This window comes from Argentina silus (genome assembly GCF_951799395.1).
Source record: "Argentina silus genome assembly, chromosome: 4".
Classification (NCBI taxonomy): domain Eukaryota; kingdom Metazoa; phylum Chordata; class Actinopteri; order Argentiniformes; family Argentinidae; genus Argentina; species Argentina silus.
This window is the reverse complement of record NC_139658.1, coordinates 6,585,245-6,607,354: the sequence shown is the minus strand read 5'-3', so window position 1 is coordinate 6,607,354 and position 22,110 is coordinate 6,585,245. Positions and strand designations below refer to the sequence as shown.

The following is a 22,110-nucleotide window of genomic DNA, read 5'->3' as shown; positions in this document are numbered from 1 at the left end:
CCACAAGGAAGACCACACAGACAGGTTCCAGTAGCCCATCTTTTTATTTCAGAATTTCCTAAATCAATGTAGACAGTTTTTACATCAATGATCCACCCTCTTCACATTCACATAAGAAAAATAAATAGTATTCAACCAAGAACTCCCATGTATTAAAAAGGTTAGAGAGCATCCACAAAGAAAAATACAGTGAATACACTATCAACAGGATTTACAATGCGATCATTAGAATTCAAAGTAGTAGTAACATCTGCATATTTCTATACATTTCATTCCCCCTACTATCCGGAAAAACAGCATTATTAAAAATAAAACAATAATTTAATTAAAGTGGTTAATCATCAGCCATGTAAGCTGTCAAGGTGCTATAATTACTTATTATTTGTTAAATATTTGTTTTTCTATGTTTAATTTCACAAATTATGATTTTAACAGCAATCTCTTCACAAGGCAGTGAACTAGTATGCGGTGAGCCAAAATGACTGTGTGTACATTATTACAGCAGTGTGAACTGTAGGTGGTATTGGTATGTAGAAAAAGTCCAAAGATGCAGTGAATAAATGGGACACATACGTTAGCTACAATTCATCCACTTATAAAAAGCACTTCACTACTGCAGTATCCGAGAGCAAGACAAGAGCCCAGACATACCATACACAGAGATGGGTTTACTGAGATGGAAAGCAAGCAGAAAGCAGGGCTGAAACTGGAGGTGTACAGTAGGACTTCTGGGTCTAGTTTTCAGGAGCCAGATTAAACCAAGTCCTGGACTAATGACTATGAATGGAACATTTCCATTAAAAGAGTGATTTAGTCCAGGACTGGGCATCAGCTGTGTGTGAGAAACTACGCCCCTGATCTTGCCAGTCAGACCAGCCTCTAGGATGTAAACTCATCACATTAGTCATTTACTGTACAGGTTGGTGTTCAGTGCACTGGAAATATGTGTCATTCAACACATTCCTGTACCAAGGTGCCTGCCAATACACAAACTGCAAGTTTGATTGGGCTAATAAGAACAGTAATTGAAAGTTATATTGCATCTGTTTGTTTCTATTGTTGCTGTTGAAGGTCTGTTTGAGAAATGCTACAGAGGCCAGTTCAAGATATGCCTGAGAAACCAAGGGGATCATTTGCCTAACAGTGCTGAGCATTTGGTATTTTGCTTTGACAAAATTTGATTTCGATACACAGCTGTTTGCTACACTCACTACAGCAGTTAAGAATAAAGTCAACATAATTTGGGACAATGCAACATTGACAATAATATATTCTCCACAGAGTAACAGAATGGAACCCTATAAAACTAGGGCCACTTTTCAGTTAATCAAATCAATTAACCTATTGTAACTGTATTGTAGCCTACATTTATTAGAACTATGGGCCTGGGCTGGGACTAAGACTAAATATTCATTCAGCTTTACTTGGTAAGAACGATCATTTTACAAAAAAGTCCACTGCATCATTCATGCATATTCTCTTTTGAATGTTCTTTAAATTCAATTTGTTTACATGATCAGTCATTTGACCTTATGTTAATACTTATTCTCTACGATCTAGCAGGAAAAGCGATACCATTCAGTGGGGGTGGTAGTGCAATTAATTGCCTAATGAATTCTTTAGTAATTAATTAACTTTATATCAACACTATCCACCCTCACGTCATCAGTTCCCCTTTAGTTTGTTGTTAAAATAACAACTGTTATAATAGGACACCCCCCACCCCCATACTGTTAGTGAAGCAGCAAAAAAAAAAAAAAAAAAACCTGAAGAAACGAATCAACAGATCACAAATAAACTATCGACAGAATAAGTCATTTTTGGGGGAGGGAGAGTTTGTCAAATTACACAACATCCCTGGTTGACCCAACAGAAACAACTATAAACGTGTTCTGTATTCCATATTTGGATATTTGGGGTTTAAACCGATACAATGGCTGGATCATAATGATACCCAACTGCGTATTGAGAAAGACTTTGGATTAAACCAATTCCTGGTATGCTATACTATGGGCATAAACATTTTACTAGAAAACTATTGCACAGAAAAATATAGCCTCTTATTGTAACATTCACCACTATCTTACTGTAGAAGGTTTAAGTTCATTATTCAGTTCGGAAAGCAACATGTTAAATCAAGTAAAATACTGTAATCTCTAAATGTCAGAAATCAACGAGGGAGAAATAATAAAATCTTTAGTAAGTGATAAACCACTCAACCTAGCATCCATCCATCCATTCATTCATCCATCCATCCATCCATTCATTGACTGCTTTACCAGTCTGGGCTCAGGAGAAATTAAACAGTTATAGACATTATAGTGCATAGGTCAGAGCGAATCTCCCATGATTAGATCACTGCAGTGTGCGGAGAGGACATAAACATACACAGTGCACACATGACATGGGTAGGATGATATTCCCTTCTCCTCCTCTTCTTCTTCCTACATGGACTGGGTGGGTTGAATAAGGCAAGCTGGATCAGGGGTCACACACAGGCCAGGAGTGAAAGGTGAGTCAGTCAGTATGAGAGTTGCCAGGGATGCAGAGTCTGGCAGAAGAAGGGGGCGCAAGGTTCTACACATTAGTCTCTGGCTGCAGATGAGGGCAAGGGGTTTGTCTGTATGTCTGCAGCTCCTGGCTGCCTTGTCAATGGGCCAATAGAAGAGCAGAGAGCCAGGAGGAAAGTGCTGTTGCTTGAAAGGTAACATGTATGGAGAGGGCTCCCCAGGGCTAGGACCATGCTGCTGCTTCGTGTTATGGGAGAGGGCTCATCCTAGCCTGATACTGCCGAATTGTACTCCTGTCCAAACCCCTCCATCTTTTCTGTGTTAGATTACTCCTGTCCGAAGCCCTCAGTCTCCTCGATGGCAAACATCAGCTTCTCCTTCAACTGTTCATAGCTCTTATATGGAGGCAGGTCCAGACGGTTAAAGCTGGTGAAGGGAACAATACGATAAAAATTAGTGTTGGTTCAAAACATACACATTGTGTATTGCCAGCGCTTTTAAATTGGTCTAGTTAAATTCCCTTTAGAGAGAAATAAAGTTTATTGATTTATTCTATTTAAAGGTTGTCTGAAGTGAAAGGAAATCTTAGGTGGCAGTGCAAAGCTTAATTGGGTTCAGAGAGGAGACCTGGCATAATCTCAGAGGAATTGTACCCCATTCCACCAAGTGTTTAAACATCTCAAGAGCAAATCCCACGAGTGAACATACCAAGTGTGACTTCTTGGAAGCCAGTTCTCTTTGCCCACTTTCTCAATGCAGAACTTCTGGGGCCCGTTACTCCCTGAAGGGATGATGGAACATGATCAAAAATGACAATCACTGATTCAAAACTGTATGGTTATAGACAAATCCTACATGTACTAGTGTATGAGCATGTACAGTATTGTAGCTGTATTACAGTAAAACATAGCCTCAGCCTGTTGCGTAACGTACCCATGAGGTCAGCGAAGCCCCCCATAGGGAGACGACAGGTCCCAGTGACAAACTGGAGCAGCCTCATACGCTTCTCATTGTCCATCTCTTTCACAAACTAGAAACACAAAACAGTCATGTCAGTTATACAGCCTATCAACTGCCAACTGTAACACTATCATATGCTTCTCATTATCCATCTCTTTCGCAAGCTGTAAATGCAAATTAGCACCGAGACCACATAGCCTTCTCAATTGTATATAGTATTATTATTTATTTGTGTATATACCAGACCACACAAGGATACAGTACGTAACAGTAGAGGAAACACAGGTATGGGACTAAATAGAAGCTGATCTTACAACAACAAGAGGATGGTACTTCCTAGCAGAACCAACATCTGTAGTAGCAGACTGCATATGCGTACTGACCTGCCAGAACCAGAGGATCTGCTTGCTGCTGCGGGCGTAGTGTCTGTAGATGGTGTTCCTTTGCCAGTCCACCAAATCTATCTCCTGCATGCCACACAGCATCACCTAGTGAGAGAGATACAGTTGATGTTACACTATAGCAAGGAGGAGAGCACTCTGGTGGACCGGGTTTTACACACAATACAGGTTTGAATGGAGCGCCTGTTTGAGCAAAACAACAAAAATGGTCAATCTATCCAATGCTACACAGATTCATACTCATTTAAGCACCATGTTTTTTTATGAAATTGATTCAGTCAGTCCAAAGCTTTCAGAGAATCGGTATAATGATCCCATACTTCAGTACCTCTAGTTCCTTAGCATCAAAGTACTGTAGGTACTGCTGAGGGAGGACCTCGTTGAAACCCTCAAAGAAGGCCTGAGTCTGTTCCTCCACGCCTCTCGACAACCTCCACTCTGCTACCAGCCTGAGGGAGACACACACCACAGTATGAATAAACAGAGAGAAAGGCTAACTTTTTTTTGAGACAGACAATGTCCTTTTTGTTAAGAAGTTTTTTGGTACATAGATAATGCATATTAATATAGCTTATATACATTAAGTTTATAATAGAATTAATAGAATTAATGTTTGCATACTGCATAAGCAAAAACAAGCTGTGACATGGACCCACAGCGTTTCCTGCAAATAGTCCACACTATTCGTCCCAGCAGGTGTGAAGGTGTACCTGATGTATTCCTCCTTGTTCTCCTCAGTGACCAGGACGTTCCCCCCATCTGGCTTCAGCTCATGAGTGGTGACCTCACCCAGGATCTCCTTGTCCACAGAGAAGTACATCTCCAGACCACACTCTTCTAGGTTGTTGTCCCTGTAGGAGCATCATCATCATCATGGAAGTCATACAGAATCATCAAAATACCCTTGAAATCACCATAGTCCGTACAGCAACTTGAAAGGAAGGCTTTCCAAATATCACTTCCCATATTCCCTAGTCCCCGGCCCCAGTCTTACTTGATCCAGATGAGGGAGTTGTAGAACTCAGGGTCTATAGACTCCAGATCTTTGAGAGCCAGAGGTTTGTTGAGGATGCGCTTGTAGAAGGGCAGAGAGAATCCTGTGTCGATAAACTTCCCATGGAACAACGCCTGGAGGGGAGGAGACAACCAAAACAAAACGACTGGTCAACAAACCACTGAAGCAGAAAACTGGTTACTTGCTAGCCACTGTTCTGCCATAGAATAAATCAATCTCAAACAACATGGTGCGACAATAACTACCTACTGCTCAACATGACCAAAACAAAAAGAACTACAGATCGACTTCAGAACAAAGGCGACCAACAACAACCCAACCGCAATAAAAGGCGAAGCTGTAGAACTGGTGGACTTTCAAATACCTGGGTTCACACTCTCCTTCAACAACCACACAAGCAAGGTCCGCAAACGGTACGAAACAGAGACTCTGTCAACCACTCCAAACTCTGCTCCCTCCATGTCAAACACCAACTACCTGCTACTCCTACTGTACCGCAGCATTCAGGAAGCAGTCCTACTCTATGGCAGCATCTGCTACATGTCCATGCTCACAGTCACTCAACAGAAACAAACTTACTGAAAATCACACTGCCTCCAAAATAATAGGATGACCTACCTACACCAAACATCTCTGACCTCAACAACAATGCAATCCGATGCTAAGCAACCACCATAGCCTCAGACCCTGACCACCCACTCTACCACTGCTATGAACACCTTCAACAGCTAATGGACTATCTACCACTATGTATTGTGCTGTCGTAGTCTTGTGTCTGTTGTATCTGCTGTCTTGGTTGTATGGAAGTTTGGTATTGTAAATGTTATGTCTGGGTGTTTTGTTTTGTTGGTCTCTTTATGTGATGTATTGTGCAAGCATGTGGACATGAATTTCCTCCTTGGAGGACAATCAAATCTAATCTACAGTAAATAAGTGAAGATAATCTAATGAGGAAATAGTGCTATAGATATTAAAAAGCCAACCACAGCAACAAAAAACTCATTCTAAGATTGCAGAAATGTTTGTTACCATGGCGATGAAGCGTCCAATGAACTTGAAGTACTTGAGGTGGTCTGGGTTGATGTAGGAGGCAGGGTTGATCTGTAGACAGTAGTTGTCTTTCCCAGCATACTCAAACAGACAGTACATGGGGTTCAACACCTCATGGGACAGCAGGAAGAACCACTCTCTGTATGAGGGAGGAGACCAGGCATTACTAATCGACAATACAGATCCAATATTATAAAGAACCACTCCCTGTATGAGGGGGGGGATACCAGGCATTACTAATTGATAATACAGATATAGTATTAGAAATAACCACTCCCTGTACGAGGGGGGATACCAGGCATTAGTAATCTATAATACAGAGAGTGTATTATAAAGAACCACTCCCTGTGGTGCACACAAACACACACCAGATTACAACAAATAGGGATAAGATACAATAAATAAATAAGAGAAGAGTACAGTGCAGGCATAAAATCAGCCCAGTACGCACTAACAACACAGAAATCAGTCAACAGAAGCACAACAGTGAGTGTAACTTGCCTAGCAACTCCTCCGTAATCCAAGCCCTCCTCTCCAGGGAAGATGATCCACAGCCTCCGTCTCAGGTCTTGTGGATGGAAGCTCATGATCTGGGAAAAAGAGAGAGAGAGTCAGAAAGAGAGAGAGACACAGGGAGGGGGGGGGGGGGTTGGAGACAGTTACAACATTCCTTCAACACAAGTCCTTCAACCAGAGGGTCAAGCTGAGACAATCAACAAACAATAACACTCACTTGTTGGAAGGAGTCCTCAAACAGGGTTTTGCGTGTGACTGTGATCTTGATGTGCTGGGACATAGACAGTTGCTGAGGGACAAAATGAGTCAGATTCTTGAGTGAGATAGAATAGAACAGATTAGAATACTTTAGTCCTCAAAAGAAGGAAATTATGGTTGACAGGTATACAAGGAGAAATCCATTGATGAGGACATTTCCAAGGTAGTTTTCACCAACCTGACACCAGAACCTGAAGTACTGCACTTTGGCCTTGAAGTCCCTGACATAGGTGATCTGGGGTCCATTCTCACTGCAGGGAGGAGATGAAGAGAGACAAACTGGTCAATAACACTGATATGTGTTCTGTGCTATTTTGCAGGGACTGGCATCCATATGATTTGAGATAAAACCTCAATCATCAATCTATGAGTCATAGGATCAGAGGATGCTCATCTTGAACATCTGTTGATGGTTTTTCTTTAACTCACAGTGAGGATTTGCCAGTACGAGGGTCGATGTAGGTGGTGGTTCTCCTGTTGTGGTCAACGAAGTAGGGGATGCCGTCCACCGTAAACCTCATCTCCCAACCCTCTGGTAGAGGCTTGTCATTAAGCAACCTGAAGGGCACACAGACAGAACATATACAGTTCATATATTATCCACTAGCCTGTAAACACATTCATTTACCAGCTATGGGACACACACACACAGCATATACCCACACTCATTCAATAGCCTAGGGTGCACACACACACACACACAAGAAAGCATCCTCATTTACCAGCTATGGAACACACACACAGACACACACAGACACACACAGACACACACAGACACACACAGACACACACACACACACACACACACACACACACACACACACAACATAGAACACATCTAAGTGAGAACTGACCCTTGCGTCCTGGGATCTTCCCACTGGGTTGTCCGTGTCGTGTGGTGAACATAATACACTCTTCCATTGGTGTCGGTTCTCTTCTCTGTCATAGACACACACACACACAAACAGAACAAGACAAGAGCATTAGCACCCCCTCTCTGTACTCTACAATATCGAAAGAAAATAACTCTACTGGAAACGGTAAGCAGCCATGGTAAAGCACCATGCTTACCCCAGCCGTGAGGCAGCGGGCCCAGGGGGTCAAACTCTTTATTGGGTGTGGGGGGGAGCTGGTCCTGGAGCTGCAATAAACAGAGCCAAGGAGTAAAAGGTTAGTGGAGCAGGTCACATAATGTCACATAATGCTTCTCTGATGCTTCAAAGTAACCTGTATATCATGAAATCACAGTATTGGTTTCAGTCAAACATGCAACCTGGAATGAAATCATAAGATCCAGATCAATCTATAACTATGGCCAGGAGTTGTTCCTGGTCTGGTCAGGTGGTCATTACTCTGCTCACCCCATAGATGAACCTCTGGTTGAACTGCTGCATGGCTCCCTGTAGTTGGCTGCGTTGGTGCTGCCATTCCTCGTAATTACGCACTGACTCCTGCGTGGGGCGCTGCCACGTGGTGGTCCTGGTGATGTGGTCTACAAAGTACACCCTGCCCATGGGGTCCACACGACGCTCCCACCTAGAGACAGACAACGTACGGTTAACCTAGCTACGGAGATTCTGTGATGTGTTCGACGTAAGGGGTCTACACAACGCTCCCAGCTAAGCGGGGACAGATGGTAAAGAAGTAATTCTAACACCATGTCACAGTTGCTTACAATTGGGATACGTTATCCTCAAACAACGCTTAGATTAAAAGGCCCATGTCTTTTATATGGCATGTAGTGTGTTACCCGCTAGGTAGACTGTCAGGCCTGTCCCAGGTCGTCCTCTTCTCAATGTGATCCACAAAATACATACGGCCATTCAGGTCCACTCTCTGCTCCCACCTGCACACACAATACACACATAAAACACACAATACACACCAGACTAGAGTCAACTAAAGTAGCAATAAGGATCAGTAGAACTAGTAAAAAATGTTCAACGAAAAGGTTCTAGTGGTCATTTGGAGGGCTGCATTTGCATAGACCCTCCTAGTTGTCTCAAAGACGAAAGTCCACATTCATGATGTAATCTAATCTATATACTGCCTCTGTCAAGTAGGGGAGACATTCTACAGTTCCAGGTATTACTGTAGCTGTAGAGAGCTTGTTGGACCTGTTACATTGAAGTATCAACAGAACAGTTCTTCATAGCAAACATGTAAAACCTACATAACACAATCAGCATAGAAACTGGTGAGCTGCACTAGCCTATTGCTTATCAGAAGTCCACAACATGATGACCTGTTTTAAGCCTGGCAAGCTAAGTTAAAAAGCTTCTGCCCACATCCTGGTGCTGTCTATGAGGCTATACAGACTACAGGGCTGACCTGAACCATATGTTTTGACATTGTCCAGCAACATTACAGCAACTGTGGTGGATGCTGTAAAAAGGCCAGCCCAGTACAGCTCAAATAGATTGGCTTGAAGTGTGAACTAGGGTATAGCTAAGTCCTCTTACCCTGGTGGCAGGGGTCCGTTACTCATGACCCTGGGTGTGGCTGGGCCTGGGGCTCCGGGAGGGGGGCCAACTGGGGCTCCGGCTGGGGGGGCGACTAGGATTCCGGCTGGGGGGGCGACAGGGGCTCCGATGGGGGCTGGGGGGCAGTTGGCTGTCTGGGGGGGTGGGGGTCCTGCTCCTCCTGCTGCCATGTTCTCCTGGGGGGGGTCCGACGCCCCACTAGCAGAGGCCTGGGACAGGGAGGAGCCATCTGACCCAAGAGCCTCACTCACCTCACTAGGGGACGGGCTACTGGACAAGGCTGGAGGAGATGGACAGGGACCATGTCAATAGAAGAACTGTTGGTATTTAACTCATTTAATGCCACGGGTGAATAAAGTCACCCAAATTGTCAACATTCTAGAGTCTAGAAGGGTGACTTTATTCACCAAAAATGCATAAATTATGATGCTTCATTTTGTAGCCATTTTGTTAGGTAAATACCACACAAAACACTTGGCACTCTAGGTGGTAGATGTTCCAGAATTCTATGGCAGTGAGTGAATTAAACTGTGTATGACGAGGAGCAGTCGTCCGCCGTCCATGAGAACATCGCTTTATATTACATTTATTATCAAAGCATCAATACAAACCAGGAAGTTGTTTTTTTTCCATTGTATTCAATGGTACTCTATAATATGATGGTATTTCTATGGATTCTTTTAAGTTTTAGAGCACTTTGGTGTTTCTAAAGTATCTTGTAGTATTGTATGCTATTTCTATGTTATTCTACAGTATTCTGCCAACCTGGTGAGGCTGTGGGTCTGCGAGGGGTGGGAGGAGGGGGGCGGGCGGGTCTAGGGGGACGTGATGCCTTTGAGCCCCCTGGAGATGGGGCGGGAGACCCCGTGCCGTTGACAGTGTGGCCGTTAGGGACGATGACCCAGTCCTCAGTAGAGTCACTGGAAGGAGACGTATCTCTGCTGGACCTTGGAGAGACAACGGGACTGGGTTACTACCTAGTACCTACTCCTCCTCAGCGTGACAGACAACAAACTTCATGACAGAATGATGCATATAAGTCAGCATATAAGTCATGGTTATAAGAGACAGGCAGAAGAGCGGTTCTACCTGTTACCACAGTCTCCATTCTGTCTCACGTTCCCATTCGGAACAGCAGCTGGGAAACAGAGAGGGGAAGATGTCAACATTCAAGTGTGCCTTAGTAGATAAACAATCAGACCTCAATCTGTAAATAAATCTACCCTCGACTCTGATAATGGGCAGAGTAGAGCCAAGACAAGACAAAATGCCACCATAATACAGAGTAACCAAGGAGTGCCAAGGAGTGGGAGGGGTTTCTATGGTTCCACCGTTCCTCCTCACCGTGCTCTCTCTCTGCTGAGGCGAAGGTCTCTGGGTCAACCTGCATCCCGTCCAGACAGACGGACAGATCTCCTACCACATCCCTGGGGTCTCTGTCCGAACACAGCTGGAGGGTCCGCACCACCTCACACACTGGAACACCCACACACATACAATCACCATATTTTGTTTATTAAAATACACGTTGAGTGTGTGTGTGTGTGTGTGTATCAGTGTTTTCTGTGGGAATTGTAGAGCAGGAGTTTGTGAAACAGAGATCTAGGTCACATGGTCAGTAGCCCATGTAGACTGTGTGTGAAAGGAACCATTGTGCTGGCAGCCTGGTCTGGGTAAACCCCTTCACCTGCCTGAGAGTCAAGAGGGAGGCTGAGCTAGAGGCTGTCGAGAGGGCTGCCTCACAGAAAATAACACACACACACACAGACACACACAGACACACACAGACACACACACACACACACACACACACACACACACACACACACACACACACACACACACACACACACACACACACACACAGTAGGGCCTATGCTGTGCGCTAGCTTGTCCACACAAACACTTCGTCACACTAAATTAGGAAACACGCAGAAACTCTCAAAATGTAAAACGTTGTATCCTGGTTTCCCATATCCAAGTGTAGTGTAATCATTAAGACTGAGTAATGACATGCCTCACAGAGACCCTGAGAGAGGGACCTGAACTCACGTTTCATCTCGTTGGCCTTGAGAGTGTCACTGATCTCCAGGGTGGCAATGCCCAGCAGGAGGTCAGCCTTCAGGGTCTGGTGGCTCCACACACGGAAGATTAGCTTACTGAAGGGAGTCACAATCCTGGGGAGGGGGACGACGACGACGACGACGACAAGGGAGAGAGACACAATAGGTGGTTACAGTTTGGGTTTTACACATCTTAACAGTGCAGTGTTTTCTAAGGCAGGGCATAAAGGACCCCATATCAGCATCAAGGCTTGTCTTTAGCAACATGTTCAAAAATGATTTAGCATTACTAATATCACACAAGTGCAAATGCTGATCGTGCAGACAGGATTAAACAGGCACGATCTGGTTGTCCAGTTCTTCAACAAAACAGACAGACAGACAGACAGACAGACAGACAGACAGACAGACAGACAGACGTCAGCAAGAGCAAAAATCTGTGAAATGGATAAACACCAATGAACAACACAATTGACCAGAGGATGAGAACTACTGTAGGTACTGGGTAGTCCTGCTAGTTATTGCTCTATAAAAATGCAAAACATAAAGTCATTATTACGGCAGTTTTTACTTACACCGTAACTGGCTGCTTCCACTTGGGGCTGTGTGTGTTGTTGCATTTCTCTGTCTTCTTGGACTGTCCATCCACGGCCACCTCCACATACGGACTGGGGCCAAACCAGTTCTTCTTGTTCTCTTTGAGTTTGGCCGACAGCACTGGACACAGAGAGAAGACAGTCATGGTTATTTATCAATATGTTTGACATAGGTTGTTGTGTGGTCTGTTGTTGTTTCTCTGCCTCATCTGAATGCAGCTATTGTTAGTCACTTCATCAGCTCAAACACAGTCCGAAGTGACTGGCTTATTAGACTTACTTCTTCTCTTATCACGGGCCGAATGAAAAGGCATGTCACTGAACCGTTAGCTACTCACGTTATGATAACATTTGACAATAACTCACCAGTGACTTGTAGTTGGGCCTTCATGGTGCAGCCATCAACACTAGAGCCTGGTCTGGCTACACAGGACCTGCAACGGCAACATACATCATATCACGTGAGCAACATCAGGGCACTGTGGCAACCACAGTAAACATGACATCACATGTCAACAACATCATGCCCTAGTTTACATAACGATTATCCTCCTAGCATGGTCAACGGGATGTTGTTTAGCTTTAGTTTTGTTCAGCCTACACATACACTACCATACAACAACACCTCATATAAAGTGAACTGATCACATTAAGCAGTACCATTCCATTATAAATTAATGCAAAACACCTTGGCTTTGTTATGGCTGCTTGCACTACAGCCCCAGGACACTTTGTATGAACCACTGATGCTCCAGAATAAGTCATGAAGACAGGAAAAGTTAAATCCTTCCTGGATTATACATCATGATGTAATCCACCAGAACACTCTGATGGCTTTACAACCTGATTTGTTGTTCCCTGGGTTAGCCGCTAACACGTGATCAAATTAAACACAGCCTGGGTCCCTGTTAGAAAGACATGGGAGATTATTCTGTTGAGGATGTTCTGTTCAGTTGCCAACTGCTTTGATGGATGGGCAAATGCAGATTGTAGGGGTACATAACATACTATCTAGTCACTGAGTTGAGCAAAGTGAACTGCTTTGGTCAGAATGCCGTCTACCAATGTAAGATCCATGTTAACTTTTACTCCACTGCCTACTGTCTCAAAGTCAGCAAGTAATCAACCACTGTGTCTATCTATGACACAAGACTAGAGAGCAGTGGGGGAATCCTAACTAGGGGAAACCTTCACACAGCTTGGAACCCAAAATCTAAGGCATAACGCTCTACTACTGTTAACTGGCATCTGTGATATAAAAAGGGGATACCTGTAGTAGTTTGAGATGTTGATGTGGGGATACGACATTAGAGCAGTCAATGTGGAATCAGGTCCACTCAGACAGGAGACAGTAAGAGTATGTTCATAATAGTATGGATTAATTCACTACCTCTCCAACGTTTGAGAACATGTTGTAGAGTGACTAAAGGTCAAGGACACTAGATCTAGGCTCACTCTTTCTAACAAAGTTATTTTAACCAAGTGTCCTGTCTTGCCCCCTCTCACACTTGTCTAACCTGCTGCACCCACCCCTCATGTTCATTAACTTATAGCATATGACCCCAAACCAAGGCTCACGACTTCTGCAAAGCGACTGACTGATGGCTAACTAGCTATTTCAAACTGCCATCAAAGCCCCTTCCATGACTGCAAATTCTTGTCTTACAAGGAAGTTATATAATGACTTGACATATAGGCTGACTATGCCATTCTAGGCACGTTACTTTGTAACTCAACACAGCCACAGAAAATCATAGGAATCCAAATGGGAACGTGCGGCAAGATTGGGGAATAAAATGGGAACAAAATACTAGAGACGATTTCAATAACAAAACACTGGCCTGTGCTGTCATAGGCCAAAGCTAATCCAGAAAACTAGCCAGCTTTAGCTGGTAGATATGTTCTGTAGGCCTTTTCAGACCATTACGTGTTCGCTGTTTATATATATTTAAACTTTACACAAAACAATCAAAAATGAAGAATGTCAGTGTCACGAAGATATGTAAAAGCTACCTATAAATTGTCTGTCTACCCACTGTAACTGGTTAGCGGGTTAGCTATCCATTTTGTTGTCACTCACACCAGCTAAGTTAGCGAGCTAGCAAGCTACGGGTATGTTGATATCGGACAACTCAGGAATAATAAATGAAATAGCTAGCTACATTGCTCTTACCCGTATCTGAGTTATGTAAATGTCTCTCTAAATGTCTTCTCTTACGTCCACTGAGGCATATGGACAATAAATAACGATCAAGATAAGCTATGAGGTTGTTTGACAGCTAGCTCAACTGACCTGTAGAGGCTCTGCCTGTGTACGGTGTATTCACATCCGCCACCGGACCGCCAGCGCCAGGAATATTATTACAACTCCGCCCATCAACGTCCGCTGTATGTAAATGAGGATTTCTTCAAAATAAAAGCGTCCGGGTTAAACTTATTTAACATTAGGGAGAAATGTAAATATGGACATATGAACCATAAACAACATACTAATTATCTTTTGAAATATGGATAAATTCGTCACCATATAACATTTGTGTAGGGTGTTCACTGCCGAGAGTGAGAGAAAACGCGTAACCTAATATATATGATGAATAAGCACCGAGCACTGTTGACAGAGCGGTGTCGCTGTCTCGCAGCAACTTTTGAGGATTTACATGTTGTTGTGGTGGTCGTCTTCAAAGTTGTTTCCGCAGGGCATAAAAAGCTAAATAAGGATCACATGAGCTGAATTAAATATAAAAGGCTTTGAACATAAAAGGCTCTGGGTACGGTCAGTGCTCCGTTGACATTTCACGAAAAATAACAAGAATTTAGTGTTAATATGAAAAGCGTATAATATAATATGAAAACTACATGTCATGTCTCAAAATCGTATTGTCATGTCTCTCTGTATTATTGTATGTCCTGCTAATTCGAGAAGAAAGATTACGAGTTAAACGAGAAAGTGAGCCTGTCAGCTAACTTTGAGCCTGATTCTTGATTTTTGACCACTTTTTTCTTTGGCCTTCATTGATTTAGTCACTCTAATTTTGGTCATCCTTCAAGGATAAACACTCCAGTAATTTTTGAACGGATTATGATAGAGACATGCCGTTTGGGTCATTCTTAGAGGGTTATCTACACAATGAACATATGCATTTTTGATTGGACACCCTAATTTGTGTTGAACAAAATGCAATGATCGGACACCATTTCTGTACAGTCCAGATCATATATGTACAATTGTAAGTGCAGCAATATCTTCATTACAATGATCAACATACAACATTATTTCTAAATAATGCATATGTATTCTATGTCATGATATTCCATAATTCTATGAAAATAAGAACAAATAGTGTGACAATCACATTTCTTGCATTTCTTACCGCGCGTTTTTACTTTGAAGGGCGAAAAAAACGACACCGGAAACCTTAATGTTGCCAGCTGCCAAAGAATACAGCTGCCTACTAACTAGTCTGTTTGATTGGCGCTGATCAGTTGCACAAAACCAATCCCTGCGTACACATTCAACATCTCCAAAGTGTGTAATTCGATCCACAGAAAACGTTTTTAAATTCCCAAACAAATCTTTGAATCGGGGCCATTTGCATTGTAAAACTCCAATTAGGTAAATAATGTCATGAATGTTGTAGAAATTGGCGCAACAATAGACTCTGCACCGGCAATTATGCACGCAGCAGGTAGCTATTATTCAAGGTGTGAAAGAGGAGTGGTAGTTTGAGGGCTATATGGAATGCTGCAGCTAGTTGTGGATAGATCCTCAAGGTGGCAGCAGAATAAAGGCCTACATACTGTAACTTCCTTGTCTACACTGAAGTATTTTTTTATCAGTCCACACTGTGATAGTAAAACAATGGGATTTCGTAATATTTTGTGAAACACTGTTTGTTAATGGAATATTACAAAATCATACTGAATTGAAAATGCAATGGAGGCCGCATGCCAGCATAAATTAATCGGCCTGATTTTGTGTTTAAATTGATCAACTTCTTGCAAAATTGAACAACTGCTCAAATTCTGACCATGATTACTGTACATCATATACATGTAATTCCTGATTGCATTACTATATAGTGGGGGCATCAGATAGGAACATAAAAGGAAAGCTTATGCAGTTGGCCAGTCTTGGGGTCAATTCCATTTCAATTCAGTCAATTCAAGAGGTTAACTGACATTAGACTGACAATTTCAATTCCAATTCTAAACCATCCTCTTTGCAAAGCGTTTTGAGTTGGAATTTCAGTTGACTTTCCTGCTGTGCTGCAGGACTGCCTCTGCAGAGTAACATGCAGTGTAGTGTGTACAAGCTCATAAATTGGAATGACATTTATGTAAATCTGTCAAATGTCTACAACTAATCATACAATCATTATATTCTGAGATATGTACATTTTAAAGATATTCGTATAATGTCAGGAGTAAAGGGACTGCTTTACGGTCAGGTGAAGGAAGGAGAAGTGTGATGTTTTGATGGAATTTTTAGGTGTGAGATCGCGTTTCAAGCGCTCCTATTGGCTGATTGTGTGATGCGAGGCGTTGACTGGCTGTGAGGAAAGGGACACAGCGCTAACAAAATGTGCTGCCAGCCTCTCTACTACATGCACTCTATTCCAAGGGACGTAGAGCACACTTCGAAAGAAAAAATTGACTGTTTTGGATGTATAATTCAGCCAGAGGAGCACAGATTACACTAATGTAAGTAGCCTAACCTAATCGACAGATTCAAAAAATGTCTACTTTCCTTTATGGGGACCACATGTAGTATTCGGTTGTACAGTATCTGCAAATTTGCTAATGTGTATTTCTTTTTTTTGTCTTTTTTTGTCTTTTTTTTTCTGCAGGAAAAAGTAGCGTAATTCATTTGGAACACAGTCAGACACTCGATAAAGAGCAATGGTAAGTTTCTAATATATATATATATATATAATATTTATAATTCGAATGCATGAGCTGTCATGATTGTAACGAGACAAATGTTATAATTAAGCCTATCAGTTAATGATCATTTTATTGATACGCCGAAGAACACTCCTCATGTCATCTCAAATATTCAACAACTGTTTGATTAGATACCCTTCTGTTTGTATTTTAGTAATAACTCCAACAAAAGACAGAGATAGACCTACACACATTTGTGTCGCTCCTGTGATGTACTTTACTGTTATGAGTTCTGTGTCAAGAGAAACGCATGCTGGCATTGAAAAGTCCATGCAATTCCTCTAGGAGGCCTAGGGCCATTTATGATAGTTAAGTGTAATTACTGTATGTCGGCTGCTCAGTGCCTAATATGGTAAACAAAACGAAATAGTCAGCGCTAAAAGATAGACAGCAGGAAAGCAACAGTTGAGAACCATGGTGCAAATAGTTTGATAAATCTGAGTTCACTTACATACAGTTATTCCTTCCAAACATTTAGACACTCTATATCAAGTGATACATTTACACCCAGATGTAATGAACTAAGAGCACTATTTATTGTATTTGCACTATTCAATATTATTGGCTGATTATTTTAAATGATTATCTCAGTTGATGAGATTTGGTGTGGCATGTTTATATTCAGGTGTCTATTGTTAATATGGGTTGATAAATATCATTTCTATACATGCCTCCCTCCATCTGGTGCATTGTGACCTTGCCTCTGAGCCTTTAATGAAGCACTGAGATGATGGCCATATCTTGGCCCTGATGCCTTATCTATAAACTTAACCAATGACTGGCGCCCTGGACTATAACAATTAAAAACATCATAGTAATGGAAGTCCTTGGAAGGCTGCAGTGTGTACACCCTCTCAGATACGCTACGGCACTATCTCTTCAGCTGACCAATGTCCTGTGCTGTGGCCTCATGTGTTTAGGCAGCTTGGTAATTCAGACCTCCACACTGGTATGTTGTGAAGGACACTGGCACACCATGGGTTTGAAGTCACTCCAAGGCTCTGTCTCACTCTTGTCAAATACAGCTCTCATTTGGAGCCAAATGGTTAAGTTCCCACAGCTGTGATAATATCAGGACATCGTCACTGGTCTCCTCTCTGTGCCTTCACACTGCAGACTGGCCAGAGAGGACTGGGAGTTAGCTAACACACACATTGTTGGAGTCTGTGTGCTTAACAAGCGTGCTACGAAAACACAGAGAAACCACAAAGAAGTGAGAGTAAAACATATGACATCAGTTTCAATCTGAAGAATGTGTTCTTTCCTAATTTGGTGATTTGTTGTACAGGGAAAGGTTGTACTGGGAAAGTCTCTTACATACTGTATGTTTTGTTCTGTTTCATTGGACTGCTTTAGAAATTTCACCATGTAAACTTTTTACCTTTATGTGATATGGTGGACTTAGTGGTGGTTCCCAACCCATGACTCACACCTGGCAGAGGCATCCTGATAATATTATTGTAATATTACTGAAATACTATTGGAACCTATTTTTACGTAATCTGGGGGAATATAATTGATTAGTCAAATTGAGTCTCTGTAAAGGTTGATCTCTTTATGGTTAATTGTACTGGTAAAGTAGGCTAAATTAACAGCAGATAATGCCCTCTGTGTGGATTAGAGAGGTTTACATCGGCTCCACACATGCATGTTTCAGGTGATAAAGATGACATGATATGATTCATGCGTAGTGGTCCAAGCTCCCATTGTGTAATTCAAAAATGGTGATGTCGTTTCCTGCTGGACAATATGGACCAATCCCTTAGGCATCCTGTGATTTATTGTAGAGGATGTGCGTTGTTGAGCTCCTCCAGGATTCATCAGCCTAGTTTGTTAAACTTCCTCTCCAGCTTAAAGAGGCAAGGAGTGTTTCCCTGTACATCCTGTTCCCAGAGGCCATATTCTCATATACTAGCAGCATGCTGCTGAGAACCCTGTCCATAAAGCTGCTCTGAGGTTTGTGAGGAATGCCTGACTTGTAATGTGGTGGTAGCATGCAGGGAACTGGTCTAGTTTCATCAAGAGCTAGGGTTGGTGGGTTTAATTACTGGTGAGGTAATTACTCACTAATTAAGTTTTTTTTTTTTTTGCATTTCTAAACTTTGTAACATACTCTTCTTCTCTGGGGAGAAAAATAAAATAAAATGCATCTCAGCTATACAAGACATATCTAATCTGCTATCTCCCTCCCTCTCTCTCTCTTGTAGCTGTGCCTGCGGGACTCTGGTAGTGACTGCCTGCGAGACCAGGTGCAGCACATGATGAGGTCACTGCAGGACCTGAAGCAGATGAGCAGGCCGCTGAGCGAGCCGTCCGGCCGCACCTTCGCTATGGCGCGACTCTGCCATCAGAGGGCGCAGCAGCGGGAGCGGCTCACACGCCTGCGTATCTCTGAGGCCAGCGAGGCCAGTACCTACGACTCTGCCTGCTGCCTGGCCAGCCCTGTGGAGGAAGAGGAGGAGGAGGAAGGGCGTGAGCGGCTGGGACAGGACTCCCCCAGCAGTGAGAAGAGTCTGGAGTTTGACTCTGGGTACTCTGAGGCCTCCTGGCAGGATGAGGGTGTGGTGCTCAGGAGGACCAGGAACGTACGGGTGTCTAACTCTGCCTGTCTCCGCACTAACCGGGGGCCTGCTGGACGGATCCGGCCCAAATCAACCTCGGACGCTTGCCTGGAGCGCTGGACCTCGTTTGAGGCCAGTGACCCAGAGGACTGGACCACATCTCTGCTCAGCCGCAGCAGGAACAGACAACCCCTGGTGCTGGGGGACAACAGCTTCGCTGACCTCATAAAGAACTGGATGGACCTACCAGAGTGTCCTGAGCCAGCAGAACTCAAGCCCAATCCGGGCCGGCGCCTGGCCAAGGACCTCCTGGTCAACATGCGCAGGAAGCTGGCAGGGATGTCTAAGACTAAGACTGTGGAGATGAGGGCCAGACCAGCTGACTCCTCCAGGGTCAGCAGAGCCGCGGCGGCCCCTAAACGCATGTCTTGTCCTGTGGGTTTCCAGGCACGCAAACCCTTCTTTCACCAGTCCCACACAGGCTTGCATGAAATGGGAACAGACTTCTACCAGTTCACTGCCCTCATGAAGACAGGCAGCCGACAGCCAATCATATGCAATGACATCATTGGTTACATCTGAGCGATGTCTCAGCTATGGACCTTTATCACAGATTTACATGTTATTTTATTTTTTATATGCGCTTTATGTTCCAATAATGTTTAAGTTGTTATAATAATAAAAACTGTCTCTATTGAATAAGAATCATTGTTGAGTTAAGTGTGTATTTACAGTCATGCCTGATGTAACATTCTCGTTAATGCAAGGTTGTGATGTTGAACAGATTCTCACTATCTGTAACTAAAGAAGGCAGTGGCATCATTACAGTAATACAAACCCAGACACATACCGTTACATCAACACTATGGCAGTCCACTTCAAATTTAGATTGTGCCAGTGCACAAATCTTACCATTATATAGCATACTTTCCTATAAGCCTTTGAATACTATGAATACCAACAGCAGAGTGTGTGTTGTTGGTGTTGTCCTCCTCTCTCTACCGTTGTCATGATTTTCAGGTGGAAAGGTGAAAATGTCTGTTATGACTGAGGTTGCTGAATATAAAGCTTGCTTATGTTATGCTTATCAACCCATCATGAAGGAAGTACAGACCACTACATTGTTTCAACAGCTTTTATTTGGTTAATAACATGAAAAAAGTGTATTAACTTCAGAATGAATTATAATCAAAACAGCAAAGGAAGCACCAACAGCAGCCCTAATGAAATAATTAAGAATTATTTTGTAGTGATGTAAAGACAGGACAGAGAGGAAGGCCATGTCAATGCCTGCTCACAGACCTCAACCTTCTGTGTTTGATGAACTCATTCCTGGGTGTGTGTGTGTGTGGGGGGGGGGGGGGGAATCCAAACTGTTGCTGCCAGGCCAGCTCATCTAACCCATATGCCCTGGCACATGATCCCAGCCCAACTTCACAACACAGAGAGGACCTGCACGCAAATCCGAGGGAGTGTTTGCAAGCAATACTTCACTCTGTCACTCGGTATTACCCAAGGCCCAAGTTGATAAGAGCGAATAATGAAGTAATCATGGCTTGCCTGGGAGAGGGAAGGATGCATTTCCTTCAATCACGCTTTAGCAGAAGATCCCTACAATCACTAACAGCACTCCTGCACATTATCTGGGTTTAGTGTGTTGGATGGTGTAGTTCTTTCTTTTCTTTGTGATTTGTTTTATACAGTGACTTCAGTAAGAATTCACCCCCCTGGACTTTTCCCACCATTTCCTTCAGAAAGCCTTTCACATGGTGATGGGGAGATAAAGCAGGGGTGATGCGAATCACAAAGACATGACTGTGGGAACCAGGGTGGAGCCCAACATCAGGGCTGATTTCTAATCACAGGTGATTACAGCAGAGATGGCAGTGAAGGGGTGAATGATTCAATTAGACAAAGAAGAGACTATTTCTCATGGAATGCTCTTCTTTACATTATAGAGAGGTAGAGAAACAATACCAAAACAATGACAAACTGGAGCTTTTAGACACATGACTTTCCCGTCAGAAAAAACAACATGATTTACATTGGAGAGGGTACATTTCAATATCAATTCAATGGGGGCACATCTGTTTTGATCTCAGCAGATGACTGAAGTGGCAGGAGTGTTTAGTTAGGAATGAGAGGGAGCTGACAGCTCTGTGTGCTGCTCCTTGGACCTCTTGGGCTTGTCTCCTCTTGATGACATCATCTGAACAGGTACCTGATGGGTGGGACCTTCTCACAGTCCTCATCCTCTGCAAATGAAGGGAACATCTCCAACATCTGCAGGTGTTGGGGGATCTCTGCCTTGGTCACCAAGCTCACCACATCAGATACTCTGCCAAAACAAACCAAAAACAAACACTCAGCTTTTGTTTGAGGTGACTATTTGATGTGAAATGTTTTAAACGATTCCAGGACTATCAGATATGAAACAGTGCTCCACAGTAATTTAATAGGTGATTCATACTCAGATGTAAGGGAATGAGCACATCCAACGGGACATACATGGTAGGATTTCAGAGCAAAGTGAGATGCCATGATACACTTCTAAATGAGGCATGTAGAGCATAGCTACATCCATTAAACTGCCTGTGCCCTGTAAATGGCATTCAGACAGTATAAGGGCCTTTCCTCATGTCATCGTGATCTTCACTGCTTCTCCATACAGCCCATAAGAACAGGCCAATGATCACAGGAAGCTCAGGGCAGGGCATGACAGCTCAGGATGTGGCTCCTGGAACAGGGCATTT

At 43.2% G+C, this 22,110-nt stretch overlaps 3 protein-coding genes across 4 annotated transcripts in view; 1 reads left to right on the top strand and 2 right to left on the bottom strand.

Moving 5' to 3' along the window:
* Positions 1-25: 25 nt before the first annotated feature.
* On the bottom strand, positions 26-14,167 carry LOC310803568 (E3 ubiquitin-protein ligase Itchy-like). 2 transcript variants are annotated; one of them, XM_083668401.1, is made up of 24 exons: positions 14,146-14,167; positions 12,219-12,286; positions 11,832-11,973; positions 11,246-11,370; positions 10,538-10,669; positions 10,283-10,331; positions 9,959-10,140; positions 9,173-9,473; positions 8,461-8,556; positions 8,072-8,246; positions 7,782-7,851; positions 7,565-7,649; positions 7,140-7,268; positions 6,889-6,961; positions 6,670-6,741; positions 6,434-6,526; positions 5,916-6,071; positions 4,866-4,999; positions 4,582-4,722; positions 4,200-4,320; positions 3,854-3,958; positions 3,444-3,540; positions 3,219-3,291; positions 26-2,936 (listed from the first exon to the last, which is right to left on the bottom strand). In XM_083668401.1, exons 2-24 carry the CDS (start codon positions 12,241-12,243, stop codon positions 2,837-2,839), a joined length of 2,676 nt encoding a protein of 891 aa, XP_083524527.1. In that variant the 5' UTR covers positions 12,244-12,286; positions 14,146-14,167; the 3' UTR covers positions 26-2,836. The 2 variants fall into 2 exon arrangements, with proteins under 2 accessions (XP_083524527.1, XP_083524526.1); XM_083668400.1 differs by having other exon boundaries at positions 14,026-14,164.
* Positions 14,168-16,479: 2,312 nt separating this feature from the next.
* On the top strand, positions 16,480-20,193 carry inka1b (inka box actin regulator 1b). The gene is made up of 3 exons (XM_083668879.1): positions 16,480-16,553; positions 16,700-16,754; positions 19,004-20,193. The coding sequence occupies exons 2-3, from the start codon at positions 16,752-16,754 to the stop codon at positions 19,937-19,939; spliced, it is 939 nt and encodes a 312-aa protein (XP_083525005.1). The 5' UTR covers positions 16,480-16,553; positions 16,700-16,751; the 3' UTR covers positions 19,940-20,193.
* A 291-nt stretch (positions 20,194-20,484) lies between these two features.
* uba7 (ubiquitin-like modifier activating enzyme 7) overlaps positions 20,485-22,110 on the bottom strand; it is a 39,618-nt gene continuing 37,992 nt past the window's right edge. Inside the window, exon 24 of the mRNA XM_083669053.1 lies at positions 20,485-21,695. Coding sequence (XP_083525179.1) covers positions 21,563-21,695 — 133 coding nt within the window. The 3' untranslated portion in view covers positions 20,485-21,562. The remainder of the gene's footprint in view (positions 21,696-22,110) is intronic.